Source organism: Ambystoma mexicanum, chromosome 2p (assembly GCF_040938575.1).
Source record: "Ambystoma mexicanum isolate Mex_15411 chromosome 2p, UKY_AmexF1_1, whole genome shotgun sequence".
Lineage (NCBI taxonomy): Eukaryota > Metazoa > Chordata > Amphibia > Caudata > Ambystomatidae > Ambystoma > Ambystoma mexicanum.
The window spans coordinates 340,854,415-340,880,628 of record NC_090923.1 but is presented as its reverse complement, the minus strand read 5'-3'; the positions used below and the strand labels follow the sequence as shown (position 1 = coordinate 340,880,628).

Below are 26,214 nucleotides of genomic sequence, written 5' to 3'. Positions count from 1 at the left end.
CGGCCATGCGGCGAGGGGTGGGCCACTATTTTGAGGCGAGGGGTGGCCCCCTTTTATTTGGGTGACCGGGCCTATTTCTTTTGCCAGTCCGAACCCTGATGACCATAGACTTTGAATTTTCCTTTTCACAAAGTCTAGCAATGTCTGTTTCCCAACTTTTGGGATGCCTGGGGTCCTCCCCTCGTCTGTAAGTTCCACAAAAGCCCTTCTGGTATACAGGGATGATTCTTGTGTAGCGGTCTGGAGTCACTGGTTCTTCTCGTGGGTTTGTCCGGCTGACACAACCTGAGTGGGTTTCCGTTCCTTCCTCCTTTAGCTTGTGGATCCGCAGAGCACGTCCTGGTATGGTCTCTGCATTTAGAGCACCACACAATCTACCCCTCTCTGGGACACATTACTGACTCCAGGTCTTCTTCCAGCAACCAAGTCGATCTCCATTCTCTTTGGTGCTTCTTTCTGCTCCAGTTTTGGGCATCTGTCCGACAACAGACCGTACTGCGTCTTTCTGCTGCTTTCTCCACCTCGATTCAAACTTCCCAGGCTCTGAAGACGAGAACATGTTTCGTTGGTCCTTTCTTGGTTTTTATGGGGGTTTTTTATGGGGGGTAATAGTTGGGCCTTCCCCAGCATATACACAGTCATTTGATTCTTTCCAGGGCATATTCGTTACGCCTCGTTTTATCACCTTCCTCTCATTGTAGTTGGCTTCAAATCACAGATTACTCTTCATGGTTCTCTTAATCTTCTTCTTCACAGTATGAGTGGTAGTTGAAGGTTGTTTATTGATGATATTGCAGTTGCAAATAGTGACTGGTTTTGGTTCTTTTATGTTCTGGTTATCTCCTCGGGAGAGGTTCTAGGGAGTACCTGGACGGAACAGGAGTCCCTATCCCCAAGAAGGGGAGTCTTTCCCTGTGAGGGTTCTAGCCTCTGGGGAGAAGTGATGCGATCCTGTGAATCGTCACAGAATACACTAAGCAAAGGAAACATCACTGACGTACTGTCACACAACTACTACCATACACATATATACATTCACAATGGGGGGAGGAGGGGTACTGCTAAGACAGAGGTCTTCAAACTGTGGGGCGCGGCCGCATCCCAGGGGGGGCGCCAGAGTCCAGCATGAAATGTAAAAAAAAAAAAGTAAACAAAAAACTTTTTTTTTTGTTTAGATTGGAGGAAATGGGATGGGGCAGCTCACATGGTCAGACTGGACCATAAAAAGGTCTTAGGCACCAATGAAAAAAAATGTCCGGCAGTTGCAAATGGATATTCAGTCCTTTAGTCACACACTGTTTGAATAGTACCCAAAGGGTTGTTTTTTGTTCAAATGTAAACAAATTGTGATATTTAAAGAATATTTATTCAGCAACAATGGTCAAAACTACTAGCTGCATAGTGAAGTAACTCCTCAAACTGGCCCACATTGGCCAAAGAAGTGGCCCATTTTGACTGGCCTACACTAGCATTTCGCATTTTTGGTACGGTCATCGCCCTATTTCCCTATAGGCCAGTCCAAGCCTGCCGGCTCATCCATAATGGGTGAGGGGGCGTCCACCCACTGGCCACCTCACCCATTATGGAGGAGCCGAGGAGCCAGCCCAGTGAAACACTGAGCACTCCCTCAGCTGCTTTTTCCAGCTGAGGGAGTGCTCCTGGGCTGGCTGAACTGTCAAAGGGAAACACTGTTTGCCTTTGACAGTTCATTTCTCCAGCCACGCATGATCACTGAGCCATGCAACGCTGGGCGTGTTTTGCTTCACCAGCATTGCATAGCTCATTGGAAATGCTGGCTGGGGCCCTGCATGCATGTATGTATGTATGTGCGACGGGGTGCTCCTGCGCCTCCTCGCACATATGGGCAGAGCAACCTGGAGCAGGGCATTTTAGCAACCACGCGTAGGCCCCTGCAGAAGGTACGTTTATGGCGATTTATTTTTTATTTAAATGTGTATGGATGTGTGTATGCTTGTGTTATGGGACTGTGTTGGGAGCAGGATGGGTGGCAGCACTGGAATAGTGGTGGGAGTAGGGTGGGGAGTGCCCAGGGTCTGTACTGGGAGTAGGGTTTAGTTTAGTTGTTTATTTGTACCGCGCGCCAAACCCTGGGGTAACCGGGCGCCAGAAACTTAGATACTTAGGGTGCGGTGACGGCACGCAAAAGTTCATAGCGATTTCTACATACTGTCCATCTGGCACTTTTGGGATGGGGCTCGGCCTGCCCGAACTTTGCTCAGGGGGGGCCCAGGCAAAAAAAGTTTGAAGACCACTGTGCTAAGAGCACACCAATACTTTAGCTTCAAAACAGTTCTGCAATAGTTAAGCAATGTTATGAGCAACATTAAGTAACTGAGTATGGTAAAGCAAATGAAGAAACAAACAGTAAATTAAAACCAGTTGGAGAGAGTGAAGTACAATTTAAGAAAACAGTTAGAACACCTACAAGAGAACTTAGAATTAGGTCTCTTGTTCTTAAGTTGAGCCTTGCTAGGAAACAGGGTCTAGTGCCCAGAAGTCTCCAGTTGAACAAACTTCACTTTGCAGGAGGGTTTAACCATGTGATTTGCAAACAAAAATTGCCAACGTTTGCAGGTAAATGGTCCAGAATTAGAAAATAAAAAGGTAGGTAAAGTTCTTAAAGGTTACTCTCCAAATCCCACAACTAGAAGGGAAGCCCAGGGGGGAAGGATTCCATGAACAGACCACCGCCAAACTTAGCCAGGGAAGGGAGAGAAAGTGTTGGTAATGTACGCCCATATAAATCTATGATGGCAGGTAAGGAATAGGTATGCAAACTCATCCCCCCCTTCCTTTACTTTTTTTCAGCAAACTCTTAGAGGGATTCTGAATATGCTCGGCCCATTTACATCTAGGCTTTGTACGGTTGAGCGTGGTCCAGGGGCTGGAGGCACAGAGGCCACTTTCGTGTCAGGATTGAGTCCACCTAGTCAGAGGTTCAAGACTCTGACGAAGATGGTGGAGGACATCCTTGGCACAACAGGGTGAAACATCCATGGAGCAGGCAACTTCAGGAGACCTCTGGGACACAAAGAAGTCAGTTTGAAGAGAGCATCAACACGATCAGGGGAGTCAGGTGATCCTCATGGAGAACGAAGGAGCAGGCGCTGCACGGCTTCTCTTCATTCAGGGTGGCTGAAACTCAAGACAGGCGTCTTGCTCCACAAGTTGGTGAGTTGCAGAGTTCCAAGGATTAACATGGAACGGAGAACAGAGCAAGTGCCCCAAAAAAGGTGATGGCCAGTCCACTGGGTGGTCCAGGGACACTTCTAAAGGCTCTGCAGGGATAGATCCTTGAGCAGGGGTGGGGACAGGTTGTTTTATGGAGAAGAGGTGGGCACCACTGTTAGTTCTGTTATGCAATTTGCATTTACACCAATTATCTCAAATATATTACTTTTATAAACTGATGTTTACATATGGAGCTCCCGGGTTGAAAATAGCCCAATGACACCAGGGCTATATACAATCTTGTCAAGCCGAAAAACAGGGTGGAATCCACCCCGTAAAACCCAGTGCTCACTCCTTGCTCCTTGTTGGAGCTAAATTCTTTTCTTTAAGTTAGAAAAAATGTTGGGCTTTCATTCAAACGTTTTCTCATTCATTTGTTCAAAAAGGTTTCCAAAACTGCAAATGAATTCCCAAAAACATCTCAAAATTTTTTACAAGTAAACTGTGTTTTACTCACATAATATTTTCAAGGCGAACAAAGATTCCCATTCCTTTGTGTATAAGCTACTGCCAATGCATTTCGGTGCATAGCAATCTTCAGGGCTTTGTTTTTCAAAATTAACATCATTACATTTCCAATCAACATAAAAATATATACATATCCACATTCAAAATCATGTCATGAATACATACCGCCATTCGTATTTCAAACGCATTGTGATGGATGTTTCAGTTTATTGTGAAGCGAAAAGGTAGAAAGAAAAACACAATGCACCTATTTTTTTTTTTAATTGTGTTATAAACCAAACGTGTTTTTTTTTCACAGGTACAAAAAACAAACTTTTAAGAAATAGATTTACAGTTTTACATCTCATATTTAAAACAGAAATAAAATGAAACATATTTCCCGCTTTCTTGTCTCCAGCTGTCTCTATATAAAAGAATAAATAAACATTTGTGGATTCAAATGAGACATATCTGTTGTAGGACTCTAACCACATTTATAGTCAAAGCCGTTTCATGGCCTGAAGTCATTCTCACCCAAAAGTCCTCCGATGACAACCAGTATCTTGAGCTAACAAAGTGTCCCAAATATTTCTTTCGCACATCCCATGTGCCTTCACAGAATCTTAATAAGTGCTCCAATGACTGGTCTTTTGGGGCTTGACATTGTGGACATAAGTGTCTACTCCTTTCTCCCCAACCCCAACGAGCAAGGACCAATCCTGTACGAACCAATTCCAAGCGAACTCTGAGGAAATTTTGCCTCCCTTTTGTATCTGGGAATTTCATCAAATAGTTTACTAAGAAACCGAGTCTCTTGTCCGTTGGAGAAAGCGAGGGTGCCACAATAGAGGATCGTGTGTGATCAATTGTCTTTATCCAATCTAATAATAGTAGCTCCCTCTTGGTCTTCATGGGGTTTGTGGTTAGTGTGTCTATGTCACTGTTACATCTGATAAGAATTTCTTGGGATACTCTTTTTAAGTCGTACAGTACCCCCACAGAAGCACGGCTCAGGTGGACTTATAGGTCTTCATATAGTGTGTTACGCCTTATTATCAGGTTAAAGAGAGACAGGAGTTTCCAGTCGGCCTGCACCCCAAGTGAGGAGAGGCCCAACTCGAATCGCAGGCTGGCCATTGGTAAACTATTTGGCAGGCATAGGGCTTTTTTCCAAATCATGCCCTCTATTATCTGCCAATCCATAGTCCAAGCCAATGGTTTTGCCTCTAAGCCATATAAGAGTACTGGAATGATCTTTGCTCGATAGAATCGGATAGCTGGTAGGAGAGAAAACTTGCAGTATTGCTTAATCATTTTCTGCAGATGTGCCGTCAATTGGGTGCATTTTTGCAACATCTCTGTCCATAAAAGACAGGCTCTTGGTATAGCATACAGAGTATAGCCCAAGTAGATGACCTCCTCAATCACTGGTATTCGTTTGCCCCCCACTGTCCAGCAATGCTTACCTCCTCTACCACCTTTCTTTCCAAAAATCACGATTTTGGATTTTTCTGGATTTACCTTAAGATCGTTATCTTTCATATATTGATCCAAAGCGTTTAGCAGCCTCTGAAGGCCCACTGGTGTCTTGTCCAGGAGGATGATGTCATCCGCGTAGATGAGCCACTTTATTGAATTTGTGCGTATCTTGGCACTGCCCAATGCTGCGGTCTCGACCTCCTGTCCAAAATCGGCTAAATAGAAATTAAACAGGAAGGGAGCAACCATACACCCCTGTCTCACCCCCCCCTATTCACTGGGATGTGTGTTGATAAAAACCCATCTAAATTTAACTCTACTTGCACCATATTTCCTTCGTGCAGGGAGACTAATATGTCAATGAGTGGGGCCGGAGCGCCCCTATCTTTCAGTTTGGACCATAGTCCATCCCGATTCACCAGATCGAAGGCGCCTGATAGATCAATGAATGCGCCATATAGTCGTGAGGTTTTCCCCACTTCCTTGCTGTTACAGAGGGTGGAAAGTACTATGCCATTAAGAGATGTGGAGTGTCCCTTCCGAAAACCTGTCTGCTGTTTTGGAAGGATGCTGTTTGACTCAGCCCAACATTCCAAATCTCTCAGCACTAGGCTGGCAAACAACTTACTTTCCACATCGAGGAGGGTAATTGGTCTATAATTTAGAGGGTCTCTTCGGTCCCCCTTTTTAAATATTGGGACGATAATTCCCGATTTCCAAGATGATGGGATCTTTTTAAGCCCTAATATTCCATGAAACAATGTATTCAAGAGACTAGCCCACCTTTTAGGATTTCCCTTCAGGACTTGGTATGTTAAGCCACTAGGGCCTGCAGCCCTTGAAGCCGAAGATTTCATTATTAGGGCATAAATATCCTCTTCCGTTATGTCCAGAGTCCACTGGCCACCAGAGGTGGAGAAAAGTGGCTCCCCCTTCGACTTGGCATATTTCTTCGAGAGGAAGTTTACCCACTCTAATTCGGTGACCATGTTTGACAAGGCTTCGGCTTGGTCAATAGATTGCTGATTAAGGACCAAAAGTTCTGTGAGTACTTATTTAGAACCGCCTTGAGCATCATTTCCCCGTCTTCCTGGGCACGGGACATTCGTCGTTGTTTCGACCATTGTTTGTATTTATTTTTGATGGATTGTATTTTTGCCTCTCTGATAGATTTAACAAATTCCTCCCTTCTGATAGCACTTATCGACCACCGCATCTCACGTTTCTTCTCCCATGTGTGTTTGTCAAATGTATGTTTATGGGCTTTTCTCATTTGGCCTTCCACAAATCAGGGAGCCTCAACTGACCACAAAATATATAAGATACATATCTTTAAGTTCTCTAACACTTAACTCATATTTACACTTGTCCAGGGCTATATTCAATTTCTCTCCTTCCCTATTGTATTTAACTAGCTGATTTTTTTGATTGTTAACTACTATGCACTCTGCCTGTCTCTTTATGTTCTTTACATTTTGCCATTTAACTGACATTTCTAGCCGTCTGTGATCACTTGTGCCTCCTTCTCTTACTCCAATGTTTTCACATTGATTAAACATGCTTGGAGACATGAACATATAATCCAAAATGGATTCTGATGCTCCCTGGGACCATGTACTTGCCGGGGGAATGTCCCTCTTCTTCAAACGTTCCCATTCGAGGGAATGACCATGTGTTTGGGTGCTCCTCTCCCTTTACCACTTTCCACGAATTGAGAATTTAAGTCCCCTGCCACCAAAACATATGCATCGGGGTAGGTCAGTTTTATTTCAGTCAACGCGCTAGACAAGGCATCCAAAAAAACAGCAAGATTTGAACACGCAGGGTTCCAGTATAAATGTACTACTGCTATTTGTTTAGTCCCTTCAGATGTTAGTACCACACATTTTACTGCCAAAAATCCCCTCTTGTTCATCCGAAATTACTGTCACTTCTTCAAAGAGGGAGGCATTGCAAGCAAGTAGTCAACCTCCCTTTGGCCTTCCTTTTCCAGTTGTCATTGCTGGTTGTGTGGTCATTATGAAGCCCTCTAGCTCTGGCGGATTGACTAACCATGTCTCCTGTAGGATAATCATGTCATGCTTGCCAAAGACCTCTGATCCCATATTGAGGTTCCTAAAAGAACTGGAGCCCCGCATGTTCTAACTTACCACTCTCATGCTCTCCCAACTAAAGACATGTCTCGCCCACGCCCAGTTTCTGGCATACCTGTGTAATGATCTCTGGTAATAGCACCCACATTGCCAGCTTATCCCCCTCAACTTTGTCTTGAACAGCAGCTGGCGTTCCCTTTACTTGGTTATTTTTTGTTATCACCCCTTCATTTACTCCCTCCTCCCTTCTTTCCCCAACCCTGATATCTAATGGCATAGCTTCGTATGTGGTTAGACCTTGTTTCTGTAAAAGTCCTGCCACTTCCAGCACTGCCCTTGCCCCTATCTTAGATGTAAACGCCACTTCCACTAAATGGGTCAACTGTCGCTCGGGGAATCTGACATTCAATATCGTTTGATGAAAATAGGTATAAATCTGGTATCTTTTTAAAGAGCATCAAGAGTGACCCTCTATTCAAGTATTTGCAGTTCATTTTGTCTTATGGCCATGGAACCAAAGTCGCGGGGCTGCGAAAGGATTAGTTTTTCCGAATGGTGATTCTCTTTCATCCTTTTTGTTTTGCTCCCCCTTCTTTTCGATATCCAGTATCTTTATGGTTTGATTGCTCTACAAGAGTGTTGTTTGTTGCATCTTCTTGTTAGGCAGAAACCTGTGCAGTTCCCTCTGGGACCACTGCAAAAGATTTAGGACTACAGGTGTTTGGCAGTAAACCCACTTGGTAGCAGTCTGTACCACACAGATTCACTTGATATCTGTGGCTGAGCAGTCAGACTTCCCTCAAGAAGAGTTAGGCAGTATACAGAGTATTCACAATAGGTCAAGAGAACACAATAGAACAAGTAAACACTGACCAGGGCTTGGTGTAAAAGAGATATAATTATTTATTTAAAACCACATCTAGAAAAACACACAGGCACTAATAGTAAGCAATTCAAAAACACGGTCACTAAAAGATATACACTCCCTTAAAAGAATATTAGACAAGTTTTAAGTAAAGCCCCATTTATTTTCAGACAGCGGTGAGCGCTTAACGCAGATGGCACTCTAATAATTTGTTTTAAAAGGGAGAGAAAAAAAACAGAGAATAAATTGAAACAGATCCCAACACTTTCTTACGAACACAACAAGGGAGGAAGGACAAGTAACACGAGGAATTCAGAGTCGGTAGGCCGGATCCGCTCAAGAGGATCCAAACGAAATGTGTCCAAGGTCACACGGTTGCAGTGCATGAAAGTCTTGTAACGGTTCAAAAAGGAGTTGGACCAAAGAAAGGGACCAGTTAGAGGGTCAAGGCGGCCAGCCTAGTCCAGAAGGTTAAGGGGTTATTACTACCTTGTAGCAATCTTTAGAAAGGGAGGCCTGGCGGACACGGTACCTTAAAGTGGTGAGAACACTCCAGCGGGGCAGTTGTTCCTGGCAGCGGATGCAAGTCGGTGCTTCGTCCGGGGGAAGAGAGGATCTCATCGGGGAGGAAGACAGGAGTCCGTTGCACTGCCAGGGAAGAAACCAGCCACGGAGTTTCTCGGGTACAAGGAGCGGTCCGTTGATTCGCGGTTCAGTGGTGAGTGGCTATCCGGCTGCCGGGGTGCTTGGCATGGGCAGTTCAACCACAAACCGGTCTGGGGTGCGAAGAAAGAAGGTAAACTGGTTGTGCCCGACTTCTGAAGTTCCAGTCCCCAAAGCCCTGCTTTTATGCAGCATACCCCCATTCACTCAGCCTAGCTGTCAATCAAACATGCTAAGTGTTGAGCTGGCCGGCTCACCATTTGGGCCAATCACACAAGAGTGTGACTTGAGTTACCAAGGTATCTCAGTCCAGGGTGCCTAAACCCCCTCCCACACCCCCTGTGGTACCCAGACAGAGTGGCACCACTTTTGGAGGCTTCTGTGGAGAAGCCCGCCAAAAAGTGGAACAAAGGTCTCGACTTGGGTTGGAGTCACAGAAGAGAACACAAACACCATTTTAGAATCGAGTCCTGGCAAAAAATACCAACCGGCGAATTAATATTAAATAAATAAACCGGCGGTATGTTCGAGGCTATGAGAATTAAATAATTAAAGTTGGTAGCCTCAAACAATGGGAAAATCCCATAGGGAAATATTTGCGGTCGAATACAAAAAGTAGTTTCCATTGCCACCAGCCAAAACTCGATCAGGGGGGACGGAGACGTGCCCCCTCGACTAACAGACCCCGGGGCAATCGAATTGCCCCGACCACTACGTCCACAATATGATGGTTTGTACTGGTTTCTGTTCATAATTTGGGACTAGTAAAGCCAATGGTGACTTTACATGCCCTGGGAGACAGTAGTCAGTCCCAGGGTATGGAGTCTATGGTGGTGTGTCACTATGACACCCCTGTGTTACTGCACGGAGGGTGCTGTGTAACACACACCGTAAAAACACATGAGACCCTATGGAGTAAAGGACCCCATAGCCCATAAAACACATTAACAGTCAAAGGAACACCATAAATCATGTCCAAGAGTGGGAGAAAAAGAGTCTCACTCTTGGCAGGAGAAAAAAAACAAACTCCAGAAATCCAGCAAAGCTGCTGGGGGACTCACTAGGTTAGGAAATTCAGCCTAAAGAGAGAATTCTCCCTACCACTTCTTCAGATGCCGACAATGTTAGGAGGTCCCTTCGGGCCGAGATTGGTAATGGGCTTCCACTTATTTTCTCATCTCTTTTTTCCAGGGCTTCTGATGTTTTTATGGTCTTTTTTTGACCTTGGAGCAATATCGGAGCTATTTTTTTGCAGGGGCTCCTGACTGAGCAGATTTATTGTAGCCGATTTGGCTCTAGGGAGGAAGATTGGGGCCCACTTTATTGATGTGCCTGCAATCAATGGTGGTAATGTACCCATCGCTGAACCTGCCGGATTCTCCAGATTTTTACTGCCTACTTGTTCTGTTTGTATTCCTACTGTTTTGTTAGGCACGTTTTTAATGTCAGACCTCGGTTTGTCACTTTTCTTTTTTTTGTTCTTCCCCAACACCTGCGCATCGGGGGACTCTATCTCCGTTTCTGAGGAAGGTTTCTCTCCTTTATCTGTCTTCTCTTTGTTTTGTTTTTTTGATGGGTTAGCTAAATTGTTGATAAACTTGTTTGTATCAGTATTATTTGTTTTTTTGGCCTTCATGTTTTCGGTTTTCTTTGCTTGTTTGGAGGGCTGTTGGGATTTACGTCTTGCATTTTTCTGTTTCTTTTTCCTCAACCTCCTCCTTCTTTGAGATGTTTGTCCTGCACTTTCCTCCCCAGGGCTCCCGTCCTCCTCCATATCACTTGGTTTTAGGGAAGGATCTTCCTCTATACAGATCACCTCATCTTGTGGAACAGCATCCGCCAACTGTGCTAAGCGGCAGAACTCTTCCATCACTGATAAAGATAATGGAGTATCATCCCAAGTGGAGGGAGATTGCTCTTTCAAGGGCTAGACTGATGGGAACTGCTCTTGCCCCTTAACGTTTTCATGGGTCTGAATAAGATTTTGTAACATTGATTTGGTTTCTTTTCCCTCTAAGCTTATACTACGGACCATAGTATTGATGTCAGCTATCTCCGTTTTCTGTGATGCTAAAGCATCACATGATGTTGTCGATGGTAAAATTGCACTGTTTATGGCGTTGGTAAGGCCCACTATTGAGGACTCAAACAAGTCAAAGTCTTTGGATATTTCTAACAAAATTCCAGTGTGTACTTGGATGTCTCCCTTTGTTGCCTCAAAAACCCCCACCAAGGAATTTAGGACAAAGTTCAGAGCTGTTAAGGTAATCTCGCTAGCCATAAATTCTTCTGTTGGAGGTATTGCCGAAGGGAGCTGTTTGTGTATGTTTAATTGGGAGCTCAAAGCCAAGTGATCACCTGGTTCTCTTCTAGTATTTTCTGTTGCATTCAGCGGGGACCAAGATCTGGAGCATTGTATGATGAAATCGCAGACAAGTTACTGCCTTCTGAGAGGTCTAGACTTGCGATTTGAAGAGTGGCATTTCCCATCTCTTCCGCAAGTTTAGCTTTGCGGAGTGTGGGTATTTGTATGCCCTCTCCACACTCGACCAGACTTCTATGACCTCTCCTCTTAAAGTATTGGTCTATGGTCCCTTTGATGTTCGAGGTTGTAAGGGTATAGTCCTTGCCTCGTTTAAGCGTTGAAACCAAAGAGGAAGCTATGCTTCCCGAGTCCTCTCTTCCATTCTGATACAAGGGTGCAGGGTCGTGTATTTGTACATGTGTGAACCCTGTCTGACCTGCGGGAATGCTCGTTTGCAGTTTTTGCATGGTATTATCTTGTTGTGTTGAAACGTTGTGATTTTAAGAGCTCTCCCCCTCCTGGTCCTTTTGTTCTTCTACCAATGGACCGCTTCTCAGGTTGTATCTCAATGACATTAGAATTTCTCAATACCTCGAGATGGGACAATATCAGATTAATTTTATCTGGCGGGATCAAAGAGGACAAGGCCCCCAACAGTCTCCCGTCCTATCTCCGATATGGTCTAGTTTGGCCGCAAACACACGCGTTTTTTTGTTTCTCTTTGTCCCTGTCGCGGGGCATTTCAAAATCTATTAGCGAGGTCAGTAGAGGACAAAGTCACGCGATGTCCTTCTCACGAACAATAAAAGGGACAGCCTGCCCCTCGGCTGAACCCTAGAAAATGTCGGCAAGGTGGAATAACCAACAGAAAAATCCAGCGGGGGCAGAGGAAAATTATTTTTTTGTATTTTGAAATAGTCGGCCACTCCCCTACTTCTTTTTATTGGTAGTTCATAGTATATTCAAAGCACCTCGTGGCCGCATGAAATTGTATAAATAGAAATTTACTTGTGTTCTCCACAATCTCCATCTTTATGTCTGGGTGTATCTCAGTGACCCCAAACCAGCAACCAGCCAAACAGCAAAACAGACAGCAGCCCTTTTCGCGGCAGGCCTTATCGCCGCAAGGGCTGCTGGGTCCCCTATTTCAGTTCACTTCCTCCTTCTTCCAGGGGGCGGGACCGGAGCAGGATTAAAGGTGCAGGCACGTAAGGTGAGAACGCAAGTCTCTTTCTCTCCGTGTATTTAAATTCCTGGCAAAGCGATCCGTGTCCGGGCACAACAGCTGAGTGCTCTCAGTAAATTCCAGCAAAACAGACAGCAGCCCTTTTCGCTGCAGGGCTTCTAGTTACCTTTGCCGTGTCACTAATTAAATGGAACACTCCAGATCCTCTCAGAAAGTGCATACATAATTACCATAGCTTTTATGAACGCTAGTCTTCCTCGCCTTAAACCGTTACATGTATGCTGGGAAACCTCCCTGCAATAATAAAGAGGATTGCTGAGTCGTTGTCTCATTGTTGCTATTACTGATGATTCAGCACAGTGACCGAGTATCTTACCTTGCTTCCATGTCTGTTTCTGCACCTCGTCTCTGGGTCGCAGTTGTGCATGCCCTCGAGGATTTTTTGGTTTTAATGGTAACAATGGTGATCATGGCAGCGTCCACAGGCCAGGATTGGTCGTTCTGGACGCGCTAGTCCATAGGTCGAAGCACCGACGGGGTCTTTCTTGAAATCAGGATAAAGGAGTATTGCTTCACAGAACCTGGCTGGAGGCAATGATGGTCAGCTGCAACAGTCATCCTTGGGTCATCATCAGGCTGTGCCGCTTCGTAGGAGTCTTGTCTCCAGCGATGATCTGTCTGGCTAATGGCTGCAGGAGTCAACCTTTCATCCAAGATTTGGCTGGGAGTCGCCCCCAAGGCCACGAATGATAAGGATCTGCTCCATTAAAACTGTCAAGCACTGCCTAATGAAGGACAGCCTCTGGCCAACACATCTGCCCAGCAACAGACCACTTTGGCTTGAATATGGACTGGGTCCGACAGACCCAGCCCCCACATCAGAGGGGTTGTCGGGGGGTGGGGTCGGTCTCTCTCTCTATATATATATATGGCAATTCCTAGATTCCGAGATGGCAGGAAGAAGGGCAAGGCATAAATGGCGAAAAGACAGGTGAAAATCCAATGGCACTGCTACTTCAGAGTATATGCTACTCTAAATTGCATTATGGAGTAAAATGCAAAAGTGCACAAGCAAAAAGAAAAAAACACAGTGTCTGTAACACCAAAGTTACAAAAGAAAATACTATACCAACACAAAGTGATCAAACCATCGTTCTCATTAAGGTGATGTGTGCAGTTAAAAACTAACAAGAATTCCACAAAGGGAGACAAGATCTCCCAGTACTGAACGTCTTCGGGTCTGATCAGTCTCCTCATAAAAAGGGAGCAAAAGCAAGGCAAGTAAAGCCGAGGGTTTTACCTACCTCCAAAAATTCAGATCAGGATACAGGCATTAGAACAAAGGTAGGCTGTCCCATTTAAGTGTACAGGATGAAAGCAGCAAAAATAACATTTTCTAACACTAGATAATCGAGTTTATTACATCAGCCATCTCACCCAGGCTTTTCCTTGATACGAATGGTCAGAGTATCCAGACACTATTCACACACAACAGCAGAACGATCACACCAACATGCCAGACAAAACCACAAACATTACAACACTGTATAGTCAGTCTCGCTCATTGATCAGAATTATGTGGCAAAGACAGATAGGATACATGGCCCTGCCAACATGGTCACTAAAGTATCAAATTAATGTTTCAGCTGCAACTGCTTTATTTGATCCAATTGATCACTGAAAATGATTTGACTTGATATGAACCACATAGTGAACATTTTGCTGAGGCATGCATTTGACATCCTTTTTTCAGTACTCATGAAAACAGTGAGCCCATGGGTAAGTCAGACAACTTTCTTTTTAAGACAAGTTCTTCCTGTGTCTCGATCAGAATCTTGGGAGGGACAGACAAAAATGGCATAATACCAAGCAGTGAATGTTTGCAAATAAATACAGTACTTACTGTAAAATCAATTAGAAATTGTGGAAGTAACAATAGAGAACATTTTATAAATGTGCTTATGCATTTGTTTTATAGGAGTACACGAAAAAGAGCTTAACACAAAGAATTATGAGGTTAAGTGTGGTTGTTGAATCATATATGTCCGATGACAAAAACAACTGAATTCAAAGTGCAAAAAAACTATTAAAATGAGGAAAGGAACAATAGCTCACGGGGCACAGCCGGCAGCTTGAGCAATGTTTTAGGGTGTCACAGGGTGTATATTGCTCAGCAGCCACAATTTAGGGACCATTGATATATATTGGCAACCCAAAAAGTACAGGCTTTAATTTAGTCACGTTTTCCATCAATGCAGATATGTATTTTTTAATAACTTGGGCAAAATATTCTTTTGGGCGTAATCTGATATTTTTCTCGTTTCTGGTGTGCAGTTTGGATCAAACTGGAGACACAGAGTACAATACCTTTTCTATCTGTTTCTGTTTACTGAGCTCTTGCTGCTGCTTTTCCTTTACTCTGTCCATTTCCTTTTGTTTTTCTGATGCTTTGCGATCCTACAAAAAACAAAATAAAATAAAATCCTTTCGAACGTGCAAAAGTCACATCTCGACTAGTGCTATAATTGATATTATGAATACTAAGCCAACTAACAAAATATTATACATTTATACAGTAAGATATTTAAGCATTATTTAAGGCCACAATAGACTTTAGATGAATATAGGTACGTAGCCAAAGTAGCAAATACATTTTTTAGCCAACATTTAGGCAACCGTCACAGATACTGGTAATTACTTGTAAGCAATCTATACAAGTCCAGCTCTATCTGGGAATGAGAGTCTCAAAATCAGTGGGGACAAAAGGAAGGCAGGTGCTGGTAAAGTTGTTGAAATACCAGGAATCTTCAACGTTGCAAGTAAGTAAAATGTTTAGTTAAAAGCTGGTTCAGCGAAGTCAGTTAGACCCCCTTAAGTATTGTAACCTAAAGGACCACTTTCCTTAAGCCCAGGATAACACAGCTGGGTTGTCCACACCAATGTGTGTCAGAAAGCTCAGGAGTCAGATCCAACACAGCAAGCACCTAGGTGAGTACCTAGGAGCGGGACAGTACCTTTTCATTAAGACAAGGTCACCGGTGGGTCCCCATGTGAGGCGACGGCAGCTCCTGTTTGGATTCTTGGCCTGGAGGCTGAAGAAGGAACTTTTGGTAGGAGCAGATAGTCAGCTTCTTTGGATGGGACAACGAGCAGACGATCTTCACAATACTGGCTTTTTGGGACCTGACACAGGCTTTGGTTCAGCAACTGTTGTCATACAGCAGGCTTCTCTCTTTTTCTCGGTCCCCGACTTGGGAAGTGAGAGTCAAAGTGGGTAAGAGTCACTGTAGGTCCAGCAGGATGCCCACAAAGTTACAGCCGGAACCATGCTTCAGGAGAAGATGCACAGCAGATTGGACCAGGTCCCAGGGTATTGGGGAATTGCAGCCCAGGCCGTTAGCAGCTCTTCGAGCGATGGCACAAAATACAGGTTGTCTCTAGACTGGTTAGGCGCACCAGTCCATGGAGGAAGAATCCCATCTGGATCTTCCCTGTCGATCAGAAGAGGAGGTTGGAGCAGCAGTCACTGAAGATGGCTGCAGACATCCTCTGATTCTTCGTTCCATGGTTCGATGATTCTTCGTTCCATGGGTCGACTCTCCCGTTCTTCTCCTGTACCCTCGCCTTTATGCAGGAACCCATCCAATCAGCAGTCAAGCCGCATTCAATCTTTGGGGGTGGGGTTGTCTCAAGGGGACAGCCAGCCACACAGTAAGAACTAGATTCAAACAGACACACTGGAGGATGAAGACCTGCACAGTTTTGGTGCACTCCCAGCTTCCTGTCCTCCCAGACACGCTGGTGCCCTAGGGTGGGCTTCACAGTGGGAGCCCAGCAAAGACAAAAGACTGAGAGGGACCCACCCTCTACCAAGGATGGCAGAAGAAGGCTCAAGAAAGGACAAGTCATCAAATGTTGGTGATAAAAAATAAGACAGACACCATTTTAGTACAATGGTGACCCAAGTGTCCCTTAGAGCAGCTGCGACAGCAGCCTGAGTGTATGTTTCATGAAAAATCGGTAGAAAACATCCACTGCCACCAGCCACGCAGATGAACTTGTCACTGTAACTAGATAGTTACAGGAGAAGTGGAAAAAGGGATATATTGTCCCCCCTCAGCGCTCACCACATAAGGTGGGGTGTGCCGATTCCATAGAATAAAAGTTAGGTGGGATAGAAAGTATCCCCCTATTCTTGGAAACAGCAGTTCTCACAAGGAAAAAAAAAAAGACAGCTCAAATAGCTCCCAGCAACACTGCACAGAAAGTGCGGTGTGCTGCAATAATCATCTTCCAAGCTCCAGAGCATGAGACAGCATAGCAGAACTCAAGACTAGTTAGGCCCAATAATCTAAAGGAGGGATGCACAAGGTACTTGTCTTCCCTCTCTATTAAGAGAAGAGCTTTGTCTCAGCTGTGGATTGGCTTGGCCAATGATGGTTTCTGAAGCAGTCCTACAGCGTATTCTTTGGAATCTTGGCGCCAATGGTTGTCTGTTGACTATCTCCATGTAACCGTCCAAATAAGTGAAATGCTGGGCTTAGGGAAGAACCTGAATCATCCAGACAGAGGGGTGGCTGTGCAGTACCCTGGAGCTGCAAGTCTTTTTTGGTGTGCTACCCTTAGTAGCAATGCATTTGAAATGTCCTAAACCCTGGTCATTTCCTGTGTCTTGTCTTTGCTTGGCCTAAAACAAAAGCCCCAAAGTTAGAGTTTTGATAGTTTTCATAGGTCTAGCAAAAAATATTATGCTGCAATGGAGTAATGCATTAGCTTTCCAAGTCGCAAAGACCACAGTCGGATGGTCACAGGGAAGAATGAGGGGAGTGAAACCTGTTGGGTAGAATTTCCATCCTGTGTGCAATTTCACCCACTTAGCGAATCCCACCCAGGACTTGCTAGACTATTGTTTTTTTCTGACTCTCCCGAGTGAGTGAGAACCTTTTTCCTCACCCGCTCATTCGGATTCTATGATTCTGGGAACCCTTTTTGTTTATCTTTGATGGAGTCTGCTTTCCCCCCATCTTTTTTGAGGCATTTGTATTTTACTATTGCAGCACACAGCATCTTTTGTGCAGCGTTACCGGGAGCTTCTTGAGCTTGCCTCTTTAATTTATTTTCCTGTGCCAACTTAACGTTACCAGGATAGGGGGAAACCTACCCATGTGGAAGGTTTGCAGTGCTGTGATCAGTTTATCTAACAGGCAGAGCCCTTAGAAATATTCCACTTTTTAAAGAGATGGAGAGAGAGATGGAGAGAGAGAGAGAGAGAGAGAGAGAGATAGAGAGAGAGAGAGAGAGAGAGAGAGAGAGAGAGAGAGAATATATATATATATATATATATATATATATATATATATATATATATATATATATATTTGTTACAGGGACGCTATGGTTAAGTTGCACTAATAAAAACCTCTGAAATTCAATGAAAACACTGTTAAATGGTAGTAAAGACACCGAGAAATTATCCCCAATATGGGTGTGTGCACACCTCTTACTGGCTGAATATTGATACTATGAGTAGCGAGGTTTGCAGCAGTGGCAAGGCGTAGAAGGGTAGATTCTCGGGGCCCCTTCTGTATAATAGAATAAACAAAGTGAGTAGTGCCTGCCAGTCAACGCTCCTTCAGATAACGCCATTCAATTCAAGGTTGAACTTGGTAAAGTAATTAGTCCATTACAATGTGAGTGGAAATGTAAACACAAGTATTTTATTCACAAAAGCGGACACTGCACGCCAACACGTGTTTCAACCCTCTTCGGGCCATCCTCAGGGCGTATTAACATTGGGATGGTAAGTAACTGTAAAAAAACCCTTAATGATCCATGACCAATTACATTTAAACCAAAAGTAACCACATTGTTGTGTTTTGCAAAGTAATGAAATGAACCCGTCAAATTTTGTTTATAAACATAAACCAGGTAAAATATACAGTACAAAGGAGGAGTGGAGGAAGAGGCAAACAAAGAGGGTAGGGGGAGAGAGGAGAAAAAATGTTATTTTCAAATTAGATGTGAGTTAGTTTTATACAATCATTGATTACTGTATGGCAAATCACTAATTGTTAGAACAGTCTATAAAGTTAATAATTAATGAATGAAGCCAGGTTGTTACACCTTATAGACAGAGTGGACAATCCATTACAATGGCGTACCTGATAATTGTATATTGAGAGAATAATAGTATCAGTGAATCTTCAATGAGCACATTTTCTGGTACCTATAAAAATATAAAAGTGCATGTTGTAGCCTAATGGGTACTCTAAGTTCTGAAATATTTGCAACTGCGAGATTTTAAAATGACAGTCTATGTTATACAATGGCGTTTGCTCGCTTACCTAAGGTTAGGTTTCTTGATTATAACTCGGTGATATATAGTTTGCTGGATAATCCTAGCGTCTTGAGTGTTCGAGCGAAATCTATTTTAACAAAAAAGATACATGAGGGATTGTTGTAAGGTGTGCTTGGTAGTACTGCATACTATTAGAAAAGTCACTGTTCACGGGAGCGCTAGTAACGCTTACCTTAAAACACCTCAATGCGTGTGCAGCACAGCGATTTCTGCCGGCTGCCTGCAACTCCCTGGAAGGAATGTGGGTGCGGCTGGGTTAGCCTTTAGCTGCTCAGCCAGACTGTTTGATAGTTCCGGTCATGTGACCGTCCAGTTGCTGTTGCTTAGCAACTTTGTGGGTGTCGGAGAAGTGCTCGGGTTTGCAAGTACATATCGCAACTTCTCTTCGAGCGTAATTAATACAGGTGCTCCTTTACTTTGTGAAAGCTGGGAGGCATGGGTGCATTTTAGCACGGTTAAACAGAACTAATTGAATTCTGACACTAACACTGCTTCGTTAGTGTAATCTGCAATTAAAGAATACGTACGCAAATTGAGTAATAAAAAACCCCCAACAACCTAGTATTAGGGGGCCATTTAGCTAGAATGGGTTCTAAATGTTGACATTATTGTCGTCTGGTCCTATTATTCAAAATTAAACAAATTGTCTGCATTGGTGTAACGACAGTGAGTTACAGAAACTAGTGTTATTATTGAAAGCGTAAACGGTCAGGTGGCCAAATTTACACGTTAGTTGGCTGTGAAAGCGATGGTAATGAGATATAGCTAATATTTCACGTGCCAAAACACCTAAATGATATAAGTTGGTACCAAGGTAATTGTTCATGTAGAATGAGATTTAGTGTATTGATAGGGTATAATGAATCCAATTACTATGCTGGTAGCATGTGTAAAGTATATGTTGAAGAAGGATTTTTGCATTGACCCCCTAATCTACTGGGTTGACATGAGAAGAAAAAGATACGGTTAATAGAAATAATGATCCGATTGGTAATGTCTCATAATTGTAGTCCAAAGGGATTGTCCACCCCTCTATAGTGTAACACCTTCCTTACAGAATAACCTTAAATTTAAACATTGTGTCGAGATTAGACATTTTGTATTAAAGAAAAACATTCAATTCATGCTCTTGATTGAGTCCAAGTTGAACACATCTCAGTTTACATATCATCCGGGCTTCCGCTTGTCGTAGATACAGTTGTCGATCACCTCCTCTAGCATGCGGTTAGATGTGTTGCAAACCTACAAATCTGATTTCCTTTCTGTGCGCCATCTGGTGTTCTTTTTGCCAGTGTACTGCAAATGGTAATTTGATGTCTTGACTGTTGAGATTTGCTAGGTGTTCTCTGATTCTAACCCTCAGTTCCATGATGGTACTGCCAACGTAAACATTCTTACAGACACAAATGATTCCATATATAATAAATTTGGAGCGACAATTAATGAAATCCGTAATTTTGGTAGTCAAATTACCATGACAGGTAAATACTTTGGTAGGCGATAAGGCAAATTGACAAAAATTACAGGTCCCATACTTGTGGAATCCGCTAGGTTTAATGCTCTGCGTAAGCCAATTAGACTGTCTGTCGGAACCAGGTTTCATAAAAGAGGGACACTAAGTTTCTAAGTGTAGGAGCTCTAGAGAAGATTATTCTTGGTTTTTCTGTAATGTAGGTCTCCAAGTCAGGATCCAAATGTAAAATATTCCAATGTTTGTTAAGAATGTGATAAATAAATTTAGAATCACTGCAGTACTTCGTTATGAAGTTCACATGTTGTGGATATTCAACAAGTTGTTTGTTTTTGGACTGGGCAAGTAAAGAAGATCGTGTGATTGTTTTCACGTTCCTCAGGGCATGATTTATGTTAGTTTTCGTGTATCCTCTTTCTTGGAATCTGGTTCCTATAGACTTACATTCAGAAAGAAAAGTCATATCTTCACTGTTAAATGGACGTTATAGTTCTAAGTAAAAACAAAAAAACTTCGGAAATTCACCAGTTATGGTAAGTTAAGCAACCATAACTCGCGCCACCACTGCACTGCTAACACTAACACCCAGGACATCAAAGATGACATCACAAATGTCATTGATGCCATCACTGATGAAATCACATATCTGGGCCACTTGTTTTTGTTCACTGACATATCTAGGCCAGGTGGTTTTGTTCACCGACAGTCAGAATATTAAAATTCAAAAACTCAAAAGGTGATATACATCTAAACTTTAACCTGGTCTTATGTTTTTAACGTTCTTTCCTTAGGGTTTGGTCTCAGCTCATGGTGCAGATACATGGGGCAATAAGCAGACCTCAAACACACATTTGTATACATGAAGTTGAACTTTATCCCCTTAAGTGCTAAGGATGAGGTATGTCGTCCGCAGCACTACGTTTACAGTGCGGAGGACAAGATACCTCGTCCTTTGTAGCACTTGCAGCGATCGCACGAACTGGAAATCCAACCCCAGGCTATGTGCGGAGGAGGTTCCTCCTCACGGCCCGTGAGTTAGATTTCCTTCAGTTTCACATAAGCGTGCGTAATGCGCGCCGACGTGACACAGAATGTAAATTTCACCGTCACAGCCATTTCTGGCTGCGGCAGTGAAATGGAAGGTAGGTTCGTCCCTCCCCTAGACCACCAGGGAACCTTTTTTGAAGGGGGTGGTGAGGGGGCCTCTTAGAATACAAGCAGCCCCCTCCTGCCCCTAAAGAAAGGGGCAATACATTTAGCCCACCCTGGGGGCAGATGGGCACACTAATGTGCCCATCTGCCCCTAGGGAAGTGGCAAACGAAAAAAAAACACTTGTTGGGATTATAATGGGGGGGTGGGTGCCCACTGGACCACCAGGGACTTTCTTTTTATATAAAGGGGGGTGGCCCTCTCCCCTTCCCCCAAATGGATGGGGGGGCATGTCATGTAGCCCTCCCTGGGGGCAGATTGGCAGTATAATCTGCCAATCTGCCCCTAGGAAGGAGTACATTTGTGTTCACTGGGGGTGGGGGGTGACTAGACCACCAGGGATCGTTTTTATAAAAGAGGGGGGAGGGGAGGAGGCGCTTGCCCCCCTCCCCCAAATGGATGGGGCATGTCATTTAGCCTTCTCTATGGGCAGATTGCTAATGTAATCGGGGATAGCTTGTATGAAAGGGGTGGGGTGGCACTCTCCCCCTCCTGCCCTACATGAAGGGGGCATGTAATCTAGCCCTCCCTGGCGGCAGATTGGCAGTGTAATCTGCCAATCTGCCCATAGGAAAGGGCAAATGTGTTTTTACTAGGGGGGTGGAGGGGTGAGCGTCAGTAGACCACCAGGGATGTCTTAATAGGGGGGCAGTTATCGGAGCAAGGTAGTTCTGATTTGTTTTTGCTGGGCTGACCACAGATAATGAATGTTGGTTGTTTCATTTACAGGTTTTTTTAACGTGAGAAGCATCTACGTTGTCATGCAAGTTTTTTTATTCTACGGTTAGGGCCCATTGTCAGTGGGGTGGGTGGGACTGGGGCTGGATTGTTGGATGGTGTGGGCGGGAGCGGGCAGTCTGGGAGGTATTTTGGTGGGTTTATTTATTTATTACATTTATAATACGCCCAGACCCGGCGGTATCATGGCGTAGTTACAGACAGTGCATAAAACAGGCTTAGTTTATAGTACACTAATGATGCAGACAAAAGAGGTGTTCAATACATGGTATATACAATAGACAATTATTCAGTTTAGTATAGATTGAATAACCAGGCTTTCAGTGCATTTTAAAATTTTGGGTAGGATGTTTCGCTCTTGGTATTGGTGGGTAGGGAGTTCCAATGTTTGGGAGCAAGGACCTTGAAGCTGCTGCCCCCGGATATGTCTCTTTTGTATCGGGGGATTTCAAGTTGAGCATTATTGCTGGATCTGGGAAGTCTGGTCTGAGATTTCATCATGACTGTATTGGTGAGGTATTTGGGAGCTTTGTACATGATGCATTTATGTGTAATACTTAGAGTTTGGAATAGTATTCTAGCTTGGATGGGGATCCAGTGGTTGTCTCTTCGGATATTGGGAGATATGTTCAGATTTTTTTGTACCTAGGGCCGCTCGGAGAGCTTTATTATGCATAAGCTGAAGTTTGGCTATATTGGTTTTGGAGGTGCAGAGGAGAAGGATGTTGCAGTAGTCGAGCTTCAATAATATGAGTGCTCTTGCTAATGTTATGCTGTTAGGTGAGAGAAATTTACGACTGAGGGAGATAAGTTTGGATGTGTAGGAAGCTAGCGTGTTGACTTGTTTTGACATAGTTAAAGTGGCGTCTAAGTAGACACCAAGTGTCTTCACTTGTTTAAGTACCGGGATTGTGGTGCCATCGATGACAAAAGATTTGTAGACTGGCTGAAGCGCATTAATATTGGAGAGTGAGCCTACTATGAGTAGCTCTGTTTTGTCATCATTGAGGCAAAGGCTATTGTTAGCCATCCAATTTTGGATAATTTAGTAAATTTAATTGATGAGCAGAGAATCTTGCTTGCGATTACCTGTGAGTGGGATGAGGATCTGGGTGTCATCGGCAAAGGTGGTGTAGATGACACCCAGGGCATCTAGGGCTGCGAAGAGCAGCTTGGTTTGAGCATTGTACAACGTGGGGGATAGACATGAGCCTTGCGGGACGCCTATGGGAACTGGTATAGGGTTAGCTGATTATTTACCGATGGACACTCTTGATGTCCTATCTGCTAGGAATGATTTGATCCAGTCTGGCATCCTTGGACGGATTAAAATTATTTGCCAGTGTACTGCAGTTTGTCATGTTCGACCAAATCGAATGCCGCTGAGAGATCCAATAGAATTAGTAGACAGAGTTTGCCTGCATCTCTGGTGGCGTCCATTTGTATCTTCACACAATTGCAGGGTCAGGCCACAAATTGCCCCTCATGCCATCAGAACACAGGTGTTTCTCTGGAAGTGGCTGTCTCTCATGTGGAGCGACCATCCCCAAGTGCAGCAGCAGTCCCAGGGAGCCATGGCAGGATTCCCGGAGGGAAATGCTGTAACGCAGCCCTGCCAGAGCTCAAGGCTGGGCTTGGGGGCAGTCGACCCAGATGGAAGACAGGCGCCAAAGGGCAGGGAGATCACCCCAACCATCGGTGGTTATTAAAGGCCAGCCTCCCTGCTTTTTTGACTACCTTCTTGGGTTATCCCCGTTCTCCTAATTTCTTAGAGAGTGTCAAAGCATCTTGTTCAAAAGACGCCTTTTTGTTGCTATTCTGTTTCAGATGCAGAAACTGTCCAAAAGGCAGCTTATCTCAGGGCCTTTAATAACCACTGAGAGGCCATACTGGAAACAAATGAAAAAAATCCCTTTGAGAACAAACTGGTGTATGTTTTTACCTACACAAAAGTCTCAAGATACGGAATATTATGCATAAACACTGGAACGTTTTCGATAAAAAGGAATGAAAAAAGATCAACCCCCTCTTCGCCTATCATAAAAGTACCTCCATCAGGAACCTAGTGAGAAAAAGAAGCAAGTTAGGAAATACCAAAGAAAATCAAAATACCATACAGAGGTCCTGGGAGATGAACCCAATTAAAGGTGACTTCCCATGAGGGACATCTGGGGTTTGTAAACACACTAACAAATCCAAAACAGTGGGGATCGGATTGACCAAACCGTGGCTACAAAATCATTTGACCAATTGGCTGTCCTCTTTCCCCACTAACCACCTTTCCCACGTCACCCTGGTCCCATTCTCATCTCCAACTTCCATCTCCACCTGTGGCATCCCCAGGGTTCTATTCTCTTCCCCTGGCTCTTTAACATCTACCTTGCTCTCCTTGCACATCTCATCTCCTCCTCCTCCTCCTTCTCCTCCAACTTCCAGTGTTACGTAGACGACATACAATTCTTCAGACTCCCTGCTGACCCTCTTGCACCCTCCATCATCCCGACTGCCTTTCTGCCATCCAGTCCTGGTGCGCCTCCAATGATCTCTGCCTCAATGCCTGCAAAACTGAGATTCTTCCCATTGGGACTGCTGCTCCCTCTTTCTTCCTTCACTCTGGCCTTCCTCCTTGGGTTCACCCCCTGCTCCTTAAACGTAAGCGAGAAATCTTGCAGTCATCTTAGACTACTCGCTCTCCTTCCTCCCTCACACTCAGGATATTGCCAAGAAGTCCAACTACCAGCTCTTCTTCTCAAAGGAATTCTACCTTTTCTCACTTTCCCGCAGAGGCTCAATGTGACCCAAGCCCTAGTTCTCTCTAGACTGGACTACTGCAATAGCTTTCTCCTGAATCTGCTTCCTATACTCTGCGACTCCTTCAGCTTATTCAGAATAGAGCAACACAACTTATCCTTGGCCTTAAGCCCAGGGACCGCATTTCTCCTGCTCTAAAAAGTATTCACTGGCTCCCGGTTGCTGCACAAATCCCTCTGCATCATCTACAAGGCTGTCTGGGCCCAGGGACCACACTATCTGCAACTCTACCTCACTAAGTACTCTCCCACTAGACCTCTTTGCTCCTCTGCACCAGCTCTTTGTGTGTACAGAATTTTGCTAAAAAGAGGTCGGGGGAGGAGGGCGGGGGGGTTGCTCACCTTCCACTGCGGGCTTCCTCCTTTGGAATAGACTCCCCCTTGAGCAGGACCTTCTCAAATTCCGGAAGCTCCTTAAGACTTTCCTCTTTTCCTCCTCCTTCCCACATTCTCTCCTCTGCTAGTCCCACAGTTGCTGAATCTGTGTCCTTGGCCCTTATGCATCTTCGGGGCCTGGACCTCCCCCTCCCCAATTACTCCCAGCTCTTGTCTATCCACAGCAGTTTGCATCTGCACACCCTCCGCTCTGGAGACTCGCACGTACACCTCCCGTGGCTCTGGCCATGTAGCACTCAACATTCCTAGCACTTCCTCCATGGCTCTGCCACGAGCTCAGACTCTCCAGGACTTACCCTCTCTTCCCTCTTCCTTTCTCCACTTGCACATTCTGAAGACTCACAAGGCATAGTAGGTTCGTCCCTCTTCCTCTTAGCTCTTAATATCGTGCTGTAATGTACCCTCCCTCCCTTCCTGCCCTGTGGGCACTTTGAAACAGTATATTCTTATTGTATAAGCGCCTAACAAGCAAACAATAAATAAATAAATGGTAACTCTGACTATGTGGTGTACGTGATTACCTGCCCATGTGGACTCAACTACATAGGTAAGACCAAGAGAAAAGTGAGTGAGAATCATGGAACATCGAAGTGGTTTAAAAAAATAAAACTGAGCTGGCACCCATGGTCCAGTACTTCATCATGAAAAAACACAACTGGGATGACTTTTCATGGACCATACTGGAAAGAGTTCATGGATCTAATGGGAGATTAAAAGAAAAGATCCTGATCCAAAAAGAACAGGAATTAATTTGTATGACAAAAAGCACCAGTAGACACCTCAATGAGTAGGTTGAGTGGCACAAAATCTAAATTCACCCTCTAAAACGGAGATAGGAGCGAGGACCACGTAGGTGCACACAATGGGTTAACCAGGTGTTTTAAGACTACTCTAAGATTTTACATGTATGGTACCATAGAGTAGTGTTACCATGCACACAG

General features: G+C 44.3%; 1 protein-coding gene across 2 annotated transcripts in view; it reads right to left on the bottom strand.

Annotated features, from left to right (window-relative positions):
- The window catches only part of APPL1 (adaptor protein, phosphotyrosine interacting with PH domain and leucine zipper 1), an 820,938-nt gene that overhangs the window by 57,487 nt on the left and 737,237 nt on the right, over positions 1–26,214 (bottom strand). For both annotated transcript variants that reach the window (XM_069643674.1, XM_069643675.1), the window contains exon 21: positions 14,658–14,747. In XM_069643674.1, the coding sequence (XP_069499775.1) occupies positions 14,658–14,747 (90 nt within the window). The remainder of the gene's footprint in view (positions 1–14,657; positions 14,748–26,214) is intronic.